This window comes from Lissotriton helveticus, chromosome 6 (genome assembly GCF_964261635.1).
Source record: "Lissotriton helveticus chromosome 6, aLisHel1.1, whole genome shotgun sequence".
Lineage (NCBI taxonomy): Eukaryota > Metazoa > Chordata > Amphibia > Caudata > Salamandridae > Lissotriton > Lissotriton helveticus.
Window position 1 is genome coordinate 1,054,432,483 of NC_136067.1, and position 20,815 is coordinate 1,054,453,297.

Here is a 20,815-nt window from a genome sequence, read left to right on the forward strand (position 1 = left end):
ACCTCATAGCTATTGGTGAAGGAAGTTTACTGCAAGGAATTCGACTTCACAATTTAGGTTTATAGAGGGGAGTGATATATACGAGAGCTTGGATAAAATGACTGTTGGCAATGCTGAGAGAGAGCCTAGGGACTTATATGAAATGCCAGTTTTGATGTTGGGCACAAATTTTGGTCCACGCTTAAATGTTGTGATGGAAAGACACAAATTCCTTACATGAAACCAAATCAAGAGTGAAAGAGTGGTACATTATATAGCCTTGTTAAAAAGCTTAGCCCGTACATGTGAATTTGGTGTCCTGACTGGTTAGCTCATAAGGAATCAGATCAATTGGTACCTTGCCCTAATGATACAAGAGTTCAAGAAAAGCTTCTAGCGAAAAAGCCCTCTTTGAAAAAGCAATGGATATTGTTGAAGCCATGGAACACACTTCCGGTTGGGTCAAAGAAACATGAGCCTCTCTTTGGCACTCTGGGGAGAGACTGGGATTAGTTCCGCACTCTGTAGAAAGAGTTACCAATTCTACTGTAGTGAAAGATGCAAACGAAGGCCGTAAGGGAATTAATGAAAAACTGCCAGAAAACCATGTGGAAAAGGCCAGCTAAAGAATTTTGATCAAGGGAAAGGTTCCAGGTTTAAATGTTTCAAATATATCAGATCCACTCATTTGTCGAACAACCCAAATTGTTATGCCCATAATGCTGGTTGTTGAGTTGTGGGAAAAGGGGGCACTTTGCTCACATGTGTAAAAACATCAAGATACATGAAGTGACAGAAATGCTTGAGGTCAGTCAACAAGCTATTTTGCAAGCCATGTCTTTCACGGCAGGTAACAAACAGGTGGAGGGAGGAATTGATGAACGTCAGATCAAGATGCCTGAATATGAGTTGATGATGTGTGGGAAGAATCTTAAATTCTTGGCTTATTCAGGTTCCCCATTCACCTTAGTGGGAGATAAGATCTAGGACAAAACATTTGAGAGCAAGCGCATTAAGTTGTTAGCACTTGGCATAAATCCGGAAGGGTGGTGTGGTTTGAAGATTGATTTCATTGGGTACATGGTAATGAACATTAAATTCAAAGGGTGGGTGACCATGGTGAAGGCTGATGTGGTTAAACAAGGTGATAACCTCCTCAGGTGGTGTTACCAAAGGGACTTTGGGATCATTCTTAACTTCAATTCTCCAGGGCAAGTCCTTTTGGTGGCAAAAATTGGCGAAGATTTGTGGGTGGTGAGGGAATGCCAGAATGTGTTTATAGAGGAACTTTACCTTTTGAAAGATTTTAAACAAGGAATTATTCTACAAAACATTTGCCAAACGGGTAGCACACAAGGTGATGAGGGTACCTAATCTGATGTTGAAACCTTTACAGGAGAAACTTGAAAAACTGTTAAGGATGGGAGTAATTGCGTAGATAGAAACCTCAGAGTGGTAGGCCCCCAAAGTCTTGGCCCCTAAAGATAACAGGAATAAGTTGAGAATGTGTGTGGATCTTAGGGGCCTCAACCAGTACATTTGGGTAGATTGCCAACCCTTAGCTAATATTACTGAAGCTTTGGCCATGCTTAAAAAATGTGCCTGTGTTCAGTTTGATAAAAACCTATCCACTGTGTATCACCAGGTGAAATTGCACTAGGACTTTAAAGCACTCACACCTTTTGTCACACCACTGTGGGCATCCCATTTATTTTGGTTTAGCCTCAGCTGCAGCGTATTTTCAATGAATTATGAAGGGTTTGCTGAAGGGAGTAGATTAGGTCATGTTTTTCTAAGAAGACATCTCGGTGTATGGTAAGAACAAGCAGAGTCATGGAGTCACATTGAGGTAAGTGTTAGCAAGACTCAGAGACAGTAGACTAACATGCAAGAAGGAAAAGTGCAAGTTTGGTGTGAGTCTGTTACATATTTAGAACACACGATATTGGGTGACGGAATACGTCCCAAGCTAGATTTAGTCAACTTTATAATAATAATAATAATAATAATAATAATAATAATAATAAAGGAGTTTATAAAGCGCATGGTTACGCCATACCGGCGTGTCCCCGCGCTGGGGTGAGAGAAGTGGCAGCGCCTCAAACCACGTCCAGAACAGCCCACCTAATCAACATGGGAACAGATGGGTTTTAAGAGCCTTCCTAAACTTTAATTCAGAAGTCTCCATCCGAAGGCTCAGAGGGAGTTTGTTCCAGCTCTGAGCCGCCAGGAGCCGAAAGGACCTGCCTCCCATTCTGGCCTTCTTCACCTTCGGCACTGGCAACAGGCCAGTCCCACTCGATCTAAGGGACCTTACGGGCACAAGGCAGGTGACAAGATCCCTAAAACAAGAAGGACCCGTGTCCTGGGTGATGCGATGGCATATGCACAGTGCCTTAAACATCACTCTTTTCCTTACTGGTAGCCAGTGCAGGGTATCCAAGGCTCTTTTGGAGGCCGCCCTCCTAGGCTGCATAAATACCAGCCGTGCGGCGGCATTCTGCACATCCTGCAATCTTCCAAGGCATTTAGCAGTGGCGCCAAGATATAGTATGTTCCCATAGTCTAGGTGAGATGTAATGAGGGCATGCACCAGCATCTTCCTAGCCTCTATAGGAAGGAGATCCATCGTTTTCCGCAAGCTTTTAAGGACTCCAAAACACTTCCCCACTACACATCTGGTGTGAACTTGATATGAGAGATTTGAGTCCAACCATACGCCAAGGTTTTTCACCTGGTTGCATGGTGTAGGAGTGGAGCCCAGACTAGGAGGCCACCAAGCCGATGTCCAGCCTTATAGAGTACCCCCTACCACAAGCACCTCGGTCTTGTTACCATTAAGTTTCAGGCAGTTCCTGGCATCCAGGAGGCGAGCTCCTGCATGCATGCCCTGAAATTAGAGGCTGCCAAGTCCGGTGCCTGTGATAGGGAGATCACCAGCTGGGTATCGTCGGCATATGAGATGACCCTAATTCCAAAACCTTCCGTTATCTCCGCCAGAGGTGTTACGTATAGTAAGTAAGTAAATCTTTATTGCTCAGTTAATTAAAACCATTGCAAATATTATCATATAAAAGGACATTAGTTAAATACAATTGGAGTAAAAAGTATAAAATGAGAAAGATTTTGTATAAGAAATAGTAATTAATGCAGAATTTTATGCTTTTTCGGCCAGAGGTGTTACGTATAGGTTAAACAGGGTTGGACTCAGGGCCGAACCCTGTGGCACACCCTGTTCCAATTTGATGTCCATGAAGTAGTGCGCACCCTGTCTAACCTGAAAGCTTCACTCTGCCAGAAAGGATTTCAACCATTTTAGGGCCGGGCCTAAGACACCGCCCTTGTTCAGACACTGCAGCAAGGTGTAATGAGCCGCAGTGTCAAAGGCAGCACTCAGGTCCAGCAGAATCAGGGCCATAGTGTGCCCAGCATCTGCCCCCTGTCTGATGACTTCCGTGGCAAGGAGTAGTGCGGACTCTGTAGAATGTAACGCCCGGAAGCCCGATTGAGACGGGTGCTGGAGGCTAGATTCCTCAACATGAGTCATAAGCTGTTGGTTTACTACCTTCTCTGCCACCTTAGCCAGGTAAGGCAGAAGCGAGATAGGTCGCAGATTTTCAAGTTTGTCCGGGCTGATGTTCGGCTTCCCCTGGGGTGGGAGAACAATGGCTTTTTATCCATCTCCCTGGCACCGTGTGTGATCTGAACGAGACCTCCAGAACATATAGGGCTCAAGAATATCCATACTCTCGCCCAACAACTTGGGTGAGGCGGGGTCTCTGGGTGAGCCAGACTTAATGCTTAGACAGATTTTACTGAGTAGCTCAGGGGAGGGAATAGTGAAGTTATTCAGTCTCCGACCCGCCTCAGCTCCTCCGATCTGTTCCACAAATTCCATACCCATCCTTACGGTCCCAGGGAAGGAGGAATACATTTTCTCCACTTTCTCCGAGAAATAGTTCGCAATCCGGTTGTATGACTCAGCCGAGCCCGCTATTGGCATGGTGGTAGCTGCAAGGAAAGAGATCTCCTTGTAGATTTTAAAAAGTTCTTTATTAGATTTTTCCTCAGCCGCAATTCTAGCCTGGTAGTGAGTGGCCTTTGCCCGTCTAATGAGTCCATAATATTTTTTATGTTTTTCAATATATTCCAGTCTATCCTGGCTCAATAATCCCTTTCTCCATTTCCTCTCCAGGCGTTTACATTCAGCTTTTGCTAGGTGCAAAGCCGTGGTGAACCAAGGGGCTAGATTTATGTGCCCTGCCCACAGTCTTATTAAAAAGCAGCGGGGCCGCAATATTAAGTGCATCATCTATGCGCCTCTCCAGATTTTGGCTGGCAGTTTCAATATCTGTGCCACCCGGGGACCCATCCAAGGTCAGTGCTCTATTAAAATCATCCCGCAAGAAATCTTTCCATTTCCTGCGGGGGTGATTACATGTGGGTTTTTCCTGGACTCCGGTCTCTGGAACCCTCACCACAAAGGGGACCAGAAAATGGTCCGAACAGGGGACAGGGAGGGGGGTTGTTACTCCTACATCCTCCCAGTTGGCAAACATGGGATCAAGTAAGTGGCCGTGCTGATGTGTAGGAGCACAGGATTTCAGGCTCAGATGGAGCGACAATAGGTCCTGGCGTAAGTCAGAGGCCCCCTTATTCAGAGGATCATCCAGATGGAGACTCAAATCGCCCAATATTAGAAGCTTATCGTGTCTTATGGCCAGATGGGTGATGCCCTCGACCAGACTGGGCAAAAAACATGTTAGAGGGCCACGTGGTATATAAACCAGCAGATACTTCACCGTAAGGTATGGGCTAATTTTGATCGTATTTTGATTATCATCGCAGCACCTTCTCCCAGTGATAAGGAACAGGTCAGATCTTCCCTGGGTCTGGTGGAGAACTACTCCAAATTCATCCCTATTGTTGCAAGTGTGATTCAAGTGTGATTCAACCCATATGACGCCAACTCAAACTTGTGAGCTTTGATTGGTCTAGAGATTGTGAAGGAGCCTTCCACGTAGTGAAGAAAGCTATTTCCAAGATGCTCACTCTGGGGCATTTTGATGTCTCTAAGAAAACTGTTCTCACAACTGATGCCAGTTTGAAAGGATTAGGAGCAGTTTAGTCCCAGGTGGCAGATGGAGAAAAAAAAGTGTAGCCTTTTCTGCATGCTCTCTTAGAGGGGCTGAAGAAAGGTGTTCTGTTATTGAACAGGAGGTGTTGGCATGTACGTGGGTGGTTCATCATTTTATGTTTTTCCTGTGAGGTGTACCTTTTATACTTAGGACAGGCTATAAGCCAATGGTCCAGCTATTAGGTATGAGGAACATTGAGAGAACTACACCATGAATTAAAAGACGGAAGGAGGGTCTAATTGAATTCAACTATTGAGTTGAGTATTTATCTGGTGCAAGGAATGCCCCAGCTGACTGTTTATCCAGATGGACTGTAGCAAGATACAGTTTTACCGAAGCTGAACATCCAGTCATGTGGGCCAGGGAATCAGAAATTCACTAGACAGAGTGGAAGTCAGTAGTAAAAGATGATGCAAGAAAGTTGATAATGGGCTATGTAGTGGGAGTTTGGCCAAGTCTTTAAGGGTTAGATGAACTTGCTAAAGGTTTCTAGAATGTCAGCAGGGAGTTGAGCATTGTGAAAGGTGAATTGAACTGTGGTGATCGGATGGTCCCACCAGTAGGTTTGTGGAATAAAATCATTAACATTGCCCAAGGGCACTTAAGTAGAAATCTGACCAAGTCAGGCTGCATGAGAGCTATTGGTGGCCTGTTCTAGACAGATATGGAGAAAGAGTGGTGCAGGATTGTCTCTAATGTGCACGTATGCCAGGTCAGTTGGGGATGTTCCGTTATCTCCAGCTGAAATCCCAGAAGAACCTTAGAGTAAGTTGGGGTTGGACGTTATTGGCCCATTTGAGTTACTGTCCCCTAGTGAGAGATTTGTTTTCGTTTTGTTGGATTACACATCCAAGTGGGTCTCTGCCTCTTGCATAAATTCTGTCACCACCAAGTAAGTGCGTTCTAAAATTGTTGCGAGATGTCTTTGCATGTGAATGAGTAACAAAGACCATCATCATGAAAAAATGGTGTACAGTTAGTCTCTGATGAGATGAAAGGATTTTGAGAGGATCTAGCTTTTACACACCTCCACACTGTGATGCATTCCCCACAACCAAATGGTCGTGTGGAAAGCATGTACCGGCTGGTGAGAGCCTGTGCCCAGACTGCAGTTGAGATGATGTATACCTCAAGATAGTTCTATGTGAGAAACTGTGATCACATCGCAATATCCCTAACACAGTAACCAAAATATCAAAATGTCAGTGTTTGAAAGAGAGATTGGCAGGCACCAAGCTTAATCCAATATGGTTGGATTATAGAAAGTGCACCAAGGATGTGAATTTGTGTGCAGTCAGGAATCATCAAATGAGGTATAAGAAACAATGGTTGTGAACAAAAATGGGGAGTAGGTGACCTGGTCATTGTGAAAAGGCTTGTTTGGTCACCTTAAGGGAAGTCCAAGTACATAGGCCCAAAACGCTTCACTCAGGTGAAGAAGAATGTGGCCATATTCTCTGTGATGGTGGAGTGTGGAGTATGTCACATTTAGCTAGGTGCAGAAAAGAAGATGTAGTGGGTGATGAATCCTCCGAAACCCAGCGGTCTGGTCCTCCATTGCATGAGTCTGGTGATGATAGCAATCCAGGGAATAAGTCTACATTCATCAAAGGGGAGGGTCGAGGAAGCTCCCGGTACAGGAGGAAATCACTATATCTTGAAGTCTATGAGTTGATGTGAAGAATGGTTACCCTTTAGGGGAAGCAAGAAGTGCCTTTACTTCAATGAGTTTGTTAACCTGACCTGATTTCAATACTATTTATTTATGATTTGTTATTTCTACAACACTATTATTGCTTTTCCGTTATGTATTTTGGTGTTTTGGCCTATGATGTACCTATGTATATTTGTTTTACCAACTGGATTTATGTTACCCGTTTTCCTTAAATATTGCATTTTAGGGAAGAGAGATGTGTTATAACGTATATGCCATTGGCTCAATTGTGTTCCATATTGATCATGAGGCATTAGATTGCACCACAGAAACTATGGAACATTCTGAGCAGAGAGAGGGGAGATAGAGAGAGGTTAGGACAGAGGCAGAAGGTGTGCTATATGTTGGTGGATTGGAATAAACGATTTAGAGATAAATTCTACCTCCTGGATCGACCAAAACACGCTTCCATCATAGGTACTCACTACCATGCCAGAAGGTAGAACAACACAAGATGTTATTGAATGAAGCTGTTAAGTGCTGTTCAGCAGGAATAGTGTAGGACAAGAGAGACACTGATCTTTTATCAAACAGTGTTACAGTTTTACTTGGACTTCCGGTGCAGTGAACAGATTGTTAATTTTTACACCTCTTAGGGTCCTTGGTATGTTAATTAAACCATTGCTAGACTGCATAGAATATGTCAGACCTATAATCAGTTACTACATTAGAGCAACAGATGGGAAGCCCATAGAATTAAGGTACAAATAATACAAATACTTAGAACAAGTGATAAAATGTGTACGAACAAGGGGATCAGAAATACTGGTTACAGAGGGAGAATGTGTAGTGATTTCCAAGGTGGTCCTAATCTCATATTTCTGGATAAAGCAAAGCAAGAGATGATAGAAACCTATGTGAATTGTAGTGTATATAGAACTTTGCTGCCAGATAGTCCCATGATATGTTAACTAAGGTTATCCTGGCTAGCATCAATAGGCTAAAGGAGAAAAGGCACTACTCCCTTCCTGGGTTGTAAGAGATTTCCGAGAAACCAAAGATAGTGATGGCTTATCTGGCCAGTGCTTGGCTGCAATACATTTATTTCAGAATTTGGAATAATAGGAATATTCAAAACTACAGCTATCACTAGTCCAGCAGTGTTAGACCTGGCATCATTGGCATGAGTCTCCCTTCCATTTTTCCCTGATTGCCTCCTCTGTTTTGATATGTTTTGCTGGTTATATGCTTTGGGCACTGTGCTACTGCTATTCAGTGGCACAGTGCAAGTGCTCCCTATGTTAAATTGATGTACTGATTAGTGATTCCATGATTGGGTTATTTGATTAACTTGTCAGACCCCAGTACAGTGCACCATGTGTGCCCAGGGCTTGTAAATCAAATGCTGCTGGTGGGCTTGCAGCACTGGTTTTACCACCCACAGAAGCAGCTTGTGAAGTCTTTCTCAGGCATGCCATTGCAAGGCCTGTGTGCAGTCTGGGACTGCCATGTCGACTTGGCAAGTGCACTCACTTGCCAGTCCCTAAACCTTCCTTTTGCTTCATATCAGACACCCATATGGTAGGCCCAAGGGCAGGGTGCATTGTAAGTATAAAGTAGGACATGCTCTGGTGTGTGTAGCATGTCTTAATAGTTAATTACAGCCATTTTCGTCTTTCACTATTGCTACCAGTTCTCCATAGGCTACAATGGGCAGTTAGATTATTACATTCTTATAATCCTAACTGACTCAGGACACATGGTAGAAATTCGAATTTAGTATGCCTGAACTCAGAATGATAAAATACATCTTTTAGTAAAGTTGGTTTTAACAGTCTGCGTTTGAAAATACCACTTTTAGAAAGTAGGTATTTTCTTGCTTAACTGTCCAGGCCTGCCTCTGCTAGGTTGTGTATTCCTTGTCTGGAGTTTGTGAGTGACAGCGCTGGGGGATTCCAGGAGACAGGCTGGGGCAGCCCAGTGGTGAATAGAGAGATCTGCATCTAGATGGGAGGGAGGAGTTGCACCTGGGACCTGAATAGGGCTGGGCCTTCCCTCTACAATGCTGGCTCCACCTCCTGTGGTGTGTCTGATGTCTCTGCCCTGCACTGTGAAAGGAAGGAAGGAGTCATGTAAACAAAGTAGAGGGAACTGGTTTGGACTAGGCAGAGGCCTCTCTGCCTTCAGAGAACAAAGGATTTTGGGGTATAAATATTAAGACCCAGTCCCAAGAACTTTAGATCACTTCTGGAACAAGAAACCGTTTGCCAAGGAGAAGAACCAAGGAAGCTGCAGGAGTTTGGACTGCCCCTCTGCCAGTGTGCTGTTTGCTGGGTTGGCTTGCAGTGGTTTCTTCATTGCCAAGGAAAGGAGAAGGAACGTTTTAAGGACTTTCATCATCTACAGAATATTCTTCAAGGGCTTGAACTTGCGCTTGCCTCCTGCTGAAGTCTCAGGGACTTCACCTACAGCTCCCCTCAGAGTTTCCTTGCTAGAAAGCAAGGCTGTTTGCCAAAGCCTGCGTGTCGCTGGGAGCTGGAAGTGCGACGCATTGAGAAGCGTGACGCCGCAGCAGCTAAGATCGTCACATCGCCGGAGAAGTGTGCCGCTGCCGCATCTCCCAGGAAGCGTGTCTTCGTCAAAGCTGCCTGCTGTAGAATCACCGGAGAAGCGTGACGCCATCGAGAGAGTCGCCATCGCATCACCGGAGGAGCGTGTCGCAGGGCCTGTCGCGGCTCCAAAGTACAGAGTCGTCGCAAGGCTGCCTGGGTGTCTACGCATCGTCATCGCATCACCGCGTCAAGGGCGCCATCTTCTCGCATCGCACCAGGATCATCGCATCGCCGCGCCATCGTGCGCATCGCAATCGGACCACAAGCCGAGAATCTACGCATCAACCCCGCACAGGTAAGGATCACGACTCATCCCCTACTCTGCGCAAGCCAAGCATTGAGGCACGACACATCATTTCCCCCGGATCACGGAACCGACGCATCTCCCCTTTTGCAAGTCTTTTGTTCACTTTGCGTTATGCATCCAGGTACTTTGTTGAGAACTGTGTCGCATTTATCACCAACTTGAACTAAGCAACTTTTATCATCTTTAAATCAACTTTAAGTATAGTATTGTAAATTTTTGTTATTTGTGGTCTTGTGTTAAGTCTATATAAAGAACACTTATTTTTATAAAACATGTGTTTTGTCCATCTGTAGTGTTTTCACTGTATTACAGTGTATATTCACAAATGCTTAACACACTGTCTCTGAGATAAGCCTGTCTGCTCGTGCCAAGCTACCAAGGGGTGAGCAGGGGTTATTTAGGAGTGTAATCCCCTTATCCTGACTTAAAAGTAAGGGGCCCTCTTTGGACAAAGGTGAATACCATTGCCAACTAGAGACCCCCAGATCTAACAAGCAGGATCAGTGCCACTGTGTCTCACATGTGAAAGTTGCCACTGAACTACGACTATCTTTCGCTACTCAATCAGTATGTATGTGTATCGTGATTATAAAACATAAAAATAGGTGAAAGTCAGCAGATCTCTGTGCAAGTCCAAGATACACAGTAGCAGACCTAACTTCAAGAAGTAGCAGATGGCTTTGCAGAGAAACATTTTTCTGCAAGCGAGTACATTTCACACTTAAGGTGTTGCAACTACAGTAGTACTTTGTGTATTGGGTGCGATTGAAAGATGATTACACAACCAAAATATGATGAGTTGGTGATTGATGGTAACATATGATGGCTACATTAAAGGGAGCAGGCGAGATCAGGTGTTTTCAGGGCGGTATGGCGTTAGGCTTTTAGACCTACATCACCTGGTATTTCCAGGCGGTCTACCATCCAGGTACCAACCAGGCCTGAGCCTGCGTAACACCTGAGATCAGACGAGATTAGAAGCTTTCAGGGTGAAATGGCCGTAGATTACATTACTGGGCCCCGAGGGTTCAACGTTTGAAAATGGTTTCTCTTGTTTTCTTATGCCTTGTCATAAATCTGGGACAGAGAAAAGGGATTGGCTAGGCACCTCAAAGATCTGGGGACACAAACCTGGGCATAGAGTGATGTAGATTCCAACCGCAGTTTGAAAGACACAGCAATACTTGTCTCGGAATCACACTTTCTAACCTGAGAATGCTTTTATCAGGGTTACACCCCAATCACTCCAATGAAGCTATTTCTCTGATAGTGGTACTTGAACTTTGAGGAATAGCAAAAGGACATTGATTGAAGAAAGCACAGTCTAGAAATAAAAAATGAACTGTGCATGCATACCCAGAGATATCATGGCTTGGTGAATTTCCTTCATCACATTCTGGTAAAGTTCCTTTTGCCATTCATGTAGCAGTTTCCACTCGTCTTCTGAGAAATAGGCAGCAACATCCCGGAATGTAACTGGAACCTGGAAGAAAACAATATGTGTAACAAACACCATAACACTAATGTGTGTACTATAAAAGATAACAGTAAGATAGAATTTGACAATAAATATTAACTGTTAGGCAGATACAGTCTGGTCAGCTCATTTCCTGTGTATGATTGCCACAGAGGCCAGGTAGTCCCAAGTCTACCCTCTCTTACCCTGGGTATATTGTTGTAGGAAATGTAAAATATGAACACAGCAGAAAATATAAAACACGCAGAAAATGTAAAACACGAGAACGTATCGTAACAACAAACATGAGAAGAAAACACACAGCTGTACATGGTTAAAAACAGTTTAGGCCCAAGTCTTGCGCTGACAAGAGTAAGGTGAACAGTCCACTTGTGGGCACAATGGGATATTTAACTTGAAAGGGTTTCAGTTAAAGGCTAACTCATGTTTAGCAAGCATGAAAATATTTATGGGTTTAGCACCCGAGATCACCAGCATGCACTCCCTGCTTCCAAACAGATTGTAACCTGATTAGACAATGGGTGCAGAAAAATTAAATTATCCTAGAACAGACGGAGGTCTTCGGTGCACAATGATAAAGCACACACTCCATTTAAATTACATTTACTGTGATTACACATGCGTTCATGAGCAGAAGAATACTTAGTTTGTTAAGCACTGTTGGAAGTGCAATAAAGAATGTGTAGAGAATTAGGTCAGAATTTGGGGATATGGGGTCACAAGATTTTGGGAGTTTCTCCGGCTTCAATCTATAACCCGCAAGTCAATTATTATACTATAAATTATTATGAAAGATGTGTATAAAAAGAGCTGCCCATAAAGCAGCAATTTGCGAGAGACCAACAGACTGCCTGGGTGTACAGAGGGTCTTTCTCCCTGTCGCGACAGTCAGTAAAGAGCTGTCTTTGTATTGCCAAGATGAGTCTGTGTTTTTTTTTCATTCTGGAGTTTTTAGGTCACCGTGCAACAGTATCCCAAATAATGTATTTCCCTTTCTGTATCTATCTCTGCCACCTAAACTTAGATGCTACTTGATACATTGACAGTTTAATGATTTTGTTTTTTCAGGTTAAACATAAACCTCTTGAATCTCATATTGTGACTTCTGGTTCATAGGTTAGCCTTTTACTGGAAAGCGCTCGCACTCTGTCTTTTGCTGGATTCTAGGTTAATGACTAGATGAAGAGCGAGGTATGAACTCCCACAAAGTTAATAATGCAATGCTTTATGTCAATATAGTTTCACTGAGAAATCTGATGTTTAATCCCCATAGCTATGGCACAAAAGGGAAAGACTTTCTTCTGAGAAATGTGAATAAAGTATTTAGGCAGCTCCAAAACAACATTATAGTACAGTAAAATTCCCAAACCAACACTGTTAAGAAAGCAAATTGAGTGAAATAGTAGCCAATTACGGATAATGTATTCACCAAATATAAAAATTCTAAAGGAAATGTGAAAGAGCACCAGTAGGATAACAATGCAATTTTAAATGTCAATATTATTCTCCGTGCATTACCTACAGCATCTACTAGATGACATTCTTGCACCAAATACAAAATATAGTTACAAGCACCTGGCTCTACCATGTACAATGTATCAAATGATTCCCTAAGGAAAGGAGGAGGGGGACTGGGAGCTAGATAGGAGGTCCAGGGCCAGTGCTCCTTGGTTTATGACACAATAAAAACATTAGGGCCACTGTTTCTAAAGAGAAAGAGAGATGTGTGAGGGCAACATGAAACAGTTGGTTTTGCGATCTTCGTTTTGACCGGCATCGGATACATGCGGTCCATTGACCCTTCAAGTCGCAGGCTTTATCATGTTATGACTGTGACCTTATTTCTATCAGAAATGTCTATCATCCATTGAAAATTTTACTACTACCAGCCATCTCAGCTTAAAGTACGCCTTGGAGCTATTATCAGTTTCTATAGCTCACAGGACGCCTTGGAGAGACCTTTATGCATTTAAGATAAAGTCAGGAGACTACACTTTGCTGTAGCATTGTGTTCATTAGCACCAGAAGAACCAGCTATCGCCTTCGCTTTAGCCAACTATCGGTCGCCCTAGATTATTAGACGCTATGGATTTGCCTACACACTTCTTTGGATTGAGGCTAAATCAATAGTTGACAGAATTAAAGAATTACATCCAGAACATATAAGGAGCAAACGATCAGCGGTTAATCCATTTACCACAGAATTTAGACATCTGGACAGTTATGATCTTATAATCCGCATGGCCTTTGAATTTGAATGCATTATACAAGAGAAGCAATTATAAATTTCATACTTCTCTGTATGCCACTGGTAGATTCGCCCTGAGGAAGGTTCAACACCGAAACGCGTTGGTGATAATTGTGTTTAACTCCAGTGTTTCTCTCAAAATATTTAAAATTGACATTTAATTGTAGTGTTGTGAGCCCACCATGTCTCGGACTGCTATTAAATAAATTAATGCAGCCCGTTTTCCTTAAAGGAAAAAGGGATGCATTTAAAAAAAAAAAAAAAATTAAACTTTTTTTTTACATTTTTTAAGGGCAGGCAGTGGTCTCTGGGACCACTGCATGCCCTTAAAAATAATATTGCATGCCTTTGCAAAGGAAAAGGGGTCCCCTGGGGGCGCCTTCCCATTTGCGAATGCATTACCGCCTAGGTGGTAATTTGCCAGTGTTTTGCGACCCCAATTGTGGTCGCAAAACATTGGTACATAGCTATTAGGAAGGGACCGCCCCTTTCTAATAGCGAGTAGCAAAACAGTATTTTGCAAGTCGTAATTTATTTGCGACTCGCAAAATAATGTTTGTACATGAGCCCATGCTTTTTAGTGTGCGCAAACGGGTCTAAGACCCGTTTGCGCTCGCTAAAAAGTGTCGTACATCTGGCCCTAAATCATTGTGTGCTAAAGAAAACACTAATAATATGTGGTTTGGCTAATGTTACAAGTAGGTCTTTATACATGTTGAAAAGGTTTACTTGAAATGTGTTTACTACGGCATGTACTTACAGCAATTCAAGGGCAGCCCCAAAGACATGTTTTGAAGTTACTAATGTGAGTGGTGTAAAGCCATATAGCAGTCCACGAGTTACGTTAGATTCTTACACCACTGCTGAAGGTTCCGTGGCCTACTGCTATGATCTAACTCAAGAGTCAGAAATGGCAGTTGGAATTTGTATTTTTTTTATGTTCTACTCATTGTTGTCGTTCATATTTGTATTAATTTATTTATGGTGACAGCACATTCCCTGTGACCTATTTTGCAGGCTTTTAGATCCCTTATTCAAAATATATCAGTCCATTCAGTCTAATAAAAGCATAGCATTTGGGGAGATCACAGGAAATGCAAATTTCTCTACAAATATGTGTATCCTGTATCCATTGTTCTTCTTTCTGTCAATGTTTACGTCAGTAAATTCTGAAGCCTATACTTATAGGAATAGTGGTGTAAACAATTCATGGTGCAATAATGCATCACCAGACAATCTGCCATTTGATTTTACCATATTGAAGCAATTAATTCTGGGATAGAACAATCCAAATGAGATCTCACCAGTGATGTGTCACATTGGTAATAAATACAACCTTCATATTCCTGATAGTTACAGGGCCTCTTATATCCCAACGCTCCTCTGTATTTCATGGCCATCTTGCTTGCTATTAACTATCTTTGAGATCAATAAAATAGATTATTCCAAGCTTGCTGTCGGATTTGTTGACCTTCAGTTCTTACATAACTACTCCCTTTTCTAGCCCTTTGGATATCGGTGCCTTATGTAAATTCCTCTGAATTTTTCTGCAGTGAACCTAAGCTGTTCTCACTCTCAGACCACTGTTCACGTTTGCTCAAGCACCTCCTCATAATTTCCGCTCCCTCTTGGGAAATGATCTGCAATACACTTACTAATGCAGTAATAAGCAACCCTGGGTCATCTGGACGGTGATTTCACCGTAGGAGTTGTACTGTCCAACACACTACAACAGTGCTTTCCCCATGGTGAAGTCCTTACCTGTGGCATTTAATGATATTCACACGCACCATAGGTACCCATTTGTTCGCCTCTTTCCCCGACATATTTTTTTTGTAATCCTCTCTTGTGGGTTTAGGGAATAGAATCCCATTCAGTGAGAGGAAATGGAGACAGGCGTTGCTGTCATGTAGGCAGACCTCTGAGTTCTTTGCTCATTGGTCTTCTTGTGTTAGTATGGGAATCTGTAGTAAGCAAATATCTCTGGGCAATGTAGATGTTTTTCTCCTCAATTTCTTTATAAATGATTGAAATTTGATGCATATTGTCCACCTCTAAAACTATATTCCATTAATAAAATGTATAGGTAACTTTGATGTATCAGGAAAAAAACAGTCAATCTTCATCGAAGCAAACAGCGAGGTGTGCTCGTGATCACTATCTCCTGTACGGCTGGTATGGAGGTGAGGAGTATTCCTTCATGGTTCCACCTTCATTTCTCATGTCCCTACCCATCTTTAGGGCCCTCTTCCTGGGTCCTATCTCTATGCTCCTCTAGTTCTCCTCCGGCTTTAATTATCATCTATGTCCAGCCCTACTCCAAATGTCCCACTCACATCCCATCTGTGCCTCTCATTGTCAAGTCTATTTTAATTCCCACTCACCTCAGCCCTTTCTGTTTTCTATCGTGTCCAGTCTGGGTTTTTTGCCATTTTCTATGTCAGCAAATATCCACAGACCTTCCTGTTTCCCCTCTGCGTCCCCACCCAACTCCAAAATACATCAATTGGCGATGAGGAGGTAGCATGGAATGCCTCACTTACAGGGCACACATGTTAAGTAATAGCTGCACAGAGGTGCTCTGTACCACTTCCAGGGCCGGCTTTAGCTCTCGTGGCGCCCGGTGCTACAATCATTTTGGAGCTCCCACACCACATCAGCACCTCCTCAGATTCTCTCGCTACCACTATGCAAAAGTGCCCTTCATCTCTTCAATCAAAAGTTATTGCTAAACACAGTGCCGCTCCCACTCCCCACCGAGGTCAGCGCCCCTCCACAAGTCAGCGCCCAGTGCGGCCGCACCAGACGCACTGCCCTAAAGCCAGCCCTGAGCACCTCCACACAACAAATACTGTAGCTCCTTCCTGTTACGTGTCAGTTTGGCTTCCAAAGATATTTGCTGAAAGTTGGGGATGGGGCAGATGGACATCTTCCTGCCAAGCTCTAAGGTGATGGATGGCACAGTCAGAGGTTGCTACGGCTCCAATGCGAGTGGAAATGGTGCTGACCAACTGGACTGAATTTACCCCTTACTTTCCAGTGGTGGTGTTCGCAGAGAAAGCGTTTTGTGCAGCAGGTTAAGGTTGACTATGAAAAATGTGTCCTGTTGCAAGCACACCAAGATTTTTATGAGTCCCTGTACACTTTTTGTGCAAGGCTGCTTGAAATGACAGTTACTCCCACTGACACAGAGGAAGAGATATAACCACTCCATGATACATTGATCTTTCAATTACAACATCTACGGGACCAATGCGCTCACTCCCTGAAGAACATATTGGGGTAATCATCGTACTGCCCTTCAGGATGAACCATGAAATAAGGAATACAACATTTCTTCAAGAGAAAAACAGCTTCACTCAAAAAACAAGAAAAGTAAGCAGAACATCGAATAAAGAATGTGGATAATGTGGGGGCCAAACTCCACATGTTGACAGGCACTCCGACCAAAAGAGGTGAGAATCTTGTGAAAGAACAACCATTTTCCACACTGGCAGCTAGCTGTGAGGTTACCCTGTCCTGTGGGAAGCCCGACCAGCAGCTCAGCACCAGCAGGAGGGCAGCTCTACAACAGGGCATGGAGACAGAGGAAAGACTACTGTCCGGCAAAATGACTATGAAAGTGAAGAGCAGACGTCATCTTTTTAGTCAGAAAAATTGAAACATTTAAGTGGTCACACCTGAATGTAAATGTTTTTGTACTTGTATAGCGCGCAGCTACCCGGACCGGGCTCCTGGCGCTTGTACTCATACCGCTAAGGAACCCTTCCTGGTTTTCCTTGTGAAGTGTCCACTCCTGGGCACCCCCATGGTGAAACCAGGCATCCTCGCGCTGTTGGGGCCGTTGTGGAGATTAAGCAAGCTATTGCCCAGAGTTGCAGTGTGGGACCCATGATTAGAATAGGCACTGAGGTGAGAATATCCGGTTAGAGGAATTTGAGCCCAGACCCGGCGATGCGGGTATCGAACCCAGGTCCCAGGCCAGAGCTCTGCATCAAGATCTGCCGCTCTAACCATTGAGCCACACTTGACCAACCGTCCGTAAATTTCACAGACAGTCCGTAAATTGGACCTCACGTCCGTGAGGATTCTTTTTACGGACGCCTTTTGTCCGTAATTTTAGGCATGCGACAGAGCTGTTCCCCTGCAAAAGGCCTCAGCTCCCTGATGGGGCCGCCTTGCACTCCTCTGAGCACAAGAGCAGCCCCACCCCCCCCATTGTCATTCTGTGTGGGGCTGATTGCCACATACAGTATGACAATGGGTCAGTCTGGGCTGGCACAGCATGTGGTGGCCTCCTCCAGCCTCAGTCCAGGGCAGGGCATTTGGTCACATGGAAGTGCAAAACCGCCCATGCTGCTGCTAGGTGGAAATCCAGTTAATGGAAGGAAGGCAGTGAAAGAAGTTCAAAGGAAAGGAATATAGTAATAGTATAGCAGCCATGGTTGCTGCTTTTTTATTTTATGCAACTAACAACCATTGACAAAGCCAATAGTTCTGGCTTGTTGTATGTGTAACTTTACTTGTTCTAGGTGTAACGTTACTTGTTGTATTATATAACTGGATGCAATGACAGAAGCAACAAAAATACCAGTCTGGCGGCACATTATATTAAGCACAGATTTTTAGCGAATGTGTTTTAAGTCCGCATTTTATTACATTAAGCACCCTTCTGGAGAGTCCCCCCCTAGTTTTTACATCCCACTTAAAGCTCTGGAAACAACACCATGTCACAGGCGTTCCCACGTCCAGGCACTGTGCATCATGCATGACTCATGCCTTCCACTTAGGATCTACAGCGAGGGTGGAGTTCTTGATGGGTCTCATAATTAATGTGAAACGGTGAGTGAGTAAGTAAGTGAAGGGATGGGTGGATGGATGGCTGGCTGGATAGATGAGTGAAATGATGGATGGATGGATGGATGGTGAGTGAAAGGGTGGATGACGGGCGAGTGAATGGGTGGATGGATGAGTGAAATGATGGATGGATTGATGAATCGATAAGTGAAAGGGTGGATTGATGAATTGATAAGTGAAAGAGTGAATGGATGGACGGATGAGTGAAAGGGTGGATGTAAGGCTGGATGAGTGAGTGAAAGGGCGGGTAGATGGACAAAAGGATGTATAGATGAGTGAAGGAGTGAAAGGGTGGATGGATGAGAGAGGATGGATGGATGAGTGAAAGGATGGATGAATGATAGGTTCAATGGATGGATGAGTAGATGGATGGGTGGGTGGATGGAAGGATGGATGGCTAAGTGAAAGGGGAATTGAAAGAGAAAGGGGGATGGGTAAATGAATGACTGAACGGGTGAATGGGTGGAAGGATGAGTGACTGGTTGGATGAATGAGTAAGTGAAAGGATGGCTGGATAGGTAAATGGCTGTATGGATGAGTGAATGGATGGATGGGTGGAAGAGTGGATGGATGAGTGTACGGATGGATAGGGTGAAAGGGTGGATGGATGGATGATGGATAAGTAAAAGGGTGGATTAAGGGATGGATGAGTGAAATGATGGATGGAAGGATATGTGAGGGATAGGTTTGTAAATGGATGAATATGGACGTGGATGGCCACACAGATAGAATGACAGACTGAATGGTAAAAGACTGGATGATGGATGAAAGTATGATTACACATTGTAAGCCCCATTATCTTAAGCAACATTTCCTATACATTGACTTTCACATTTATATGAGTGATTGTCTCTATATAATATGTGTGTGTTGTAATGCACTCCAACATACTTGGGATGAGAAGAACTATAGAAAAAATTAAATACACATGAGAGAGGGTCTATGTGAAGATGAGGGGCGCCATTGGAGGGTGGTAGCAAGGCCAGACTGGCCGGACCGGGCGTCAGGCGTTTTCTCTGGGAGCTGGAAAGGTGGGGCGGTTTTGTTACCACAAAAAGACCTGCACATTTGCAGCCGCGGCCCGTGGAGGGAGTTCGGTGGGGCAGGGAGGCGGTGCGGGGGAGGCGCAGGGTGGGGGGTGGTAAACAACGGAATATGTATAATTGCAGGTAAGTAAACAATTTAATAAATAAAATGAATTTCGCAGCGCACCCTACATCTCGCTACGAAATTCGTTTTATTTATTAAATTGTTTCCTTACTTGCAATTATCCATATTCCGTTGTTTACCACCCTCCACCCTGCCCCTCCCGTGCACCGCCACCCTGCCCCACCGAACTCCCTAAAGGGGCCGCGGCTGCATATTTGCTTAAAGCTGCGTGCATACTGACAATCCTTGACGTGCACAATTGTCTCAACTTAATATAAACGTATTTTCACTTGTACTCTAGTAGTTGTCTATTTACTTATATACTATTGCGCAACCTTCTCTGATGTGTCTGTCAAACTTACCTTTTGTCCTGAATTTTGACCTCCTGTCCTGAATTTTTGTCCCGAATTTTGACCCTTTGTCCTGAATTTTTACACTCACTGTCCTGAATTTGCACCCATGCCAGTTGGTCACCCTACACCTGAATCACATCAGAATACCACACAGGCACAATTGTGACAGGCGTGTTTTTGCGTTACAGCAGAGAAAACTGACGAAACATCGGCCAAAGTCAACAGAGCTTAGCAGTCTCCTAAATTGGACTTAATGCAGGATACCAGTAGTTAATACTGCCCGACTCCAGATAAATCACGTTCTCTGTAGATACGGTGTTCCGGAATGAACGTAAGAATGTCACCAGCTATGGCTGTTCCGGTGCAGCAAACGTAAACAAATGGCCAGGTTTTTTCCAATAAAGATTGAAACCCTACGCATTACTTACCTTACCTGGATCCTGACGAAACATTGTCTTCCCAATTTCGATTATATTTTCAGTGTCGGAGCGTAACTAAAAATTAAAAACATTTATTGGGCATCGAACCCTAAAACACAGCTTCCTAGCCCCAAAATACAGGTAGCAGGAACATAAGAGGGACCACTGTGTCTGTCATCCACGGAACATGCCCCAAACACGAGACGCTGCTTACTAGTACATACTCACCAAAAATATGAGACGCTGCTCACCATGGACATGCGCGGAAGTGGCACAGTGCTACTATGTTGCAGGCTCGTCTGAGTGATAACTTTAACATTGCAACTAACATGTCATTTTAATTGGATTTATATAGCGCTTACTACCCTGACGGGCGTCGAAGCGCTTTACGGCGAGTAGCACGCTGTACTCAAAGAAAGACAACTTCTTATTAGCTTTAAATGATGCCCAGGCCATGGCTGCAGTGCAGAAAGGGGGAAATAAATGCGGCTTCTGTGCAAGTGCGTAAGAATATCTTTTTAAACTGAGGCTGCATGGTTAGCACTCGCCGAGCTCGCTTTTCATGCAGCAGTTCTTATGAGGATTGTTTTAGAGGGGGTTCTAAGCGTCTCTTGTGGTTTTA

General features: G+C 43.9%; 1 protein-coding gene across 1 annotated transcript in view; it reads right to left on the reverse strand.

The window, feature by feature from the left end:
* LOC144763255 (uncharacterized) overlaps positions 1-20,389 on the reverse strand; it is an 88,049-nt gene extending 67,660 nt beyond the window's left edge. Inside the window, exons 1-2 of the mRNA XM_078648694.1 lie at positions 20,203-20,389; positions 11,047-11,173 (exon numbers count right to left, since the gene is read on the reverse strand). Of these exons, the coding sequence (XP_078504820.1) occupies positions 11,047-11,173; positions 20,203-20,226 (151 nt within the window). The 5' untranslated portion in view covers positions 20,227-20,389. The remainder of the gene's footprint in view (positions 1-11,046; positions 11,174-20,202) is intronic.
* Between the last annotated feature and the right edge of the window lie 426 nt (positions 20,390-20,815).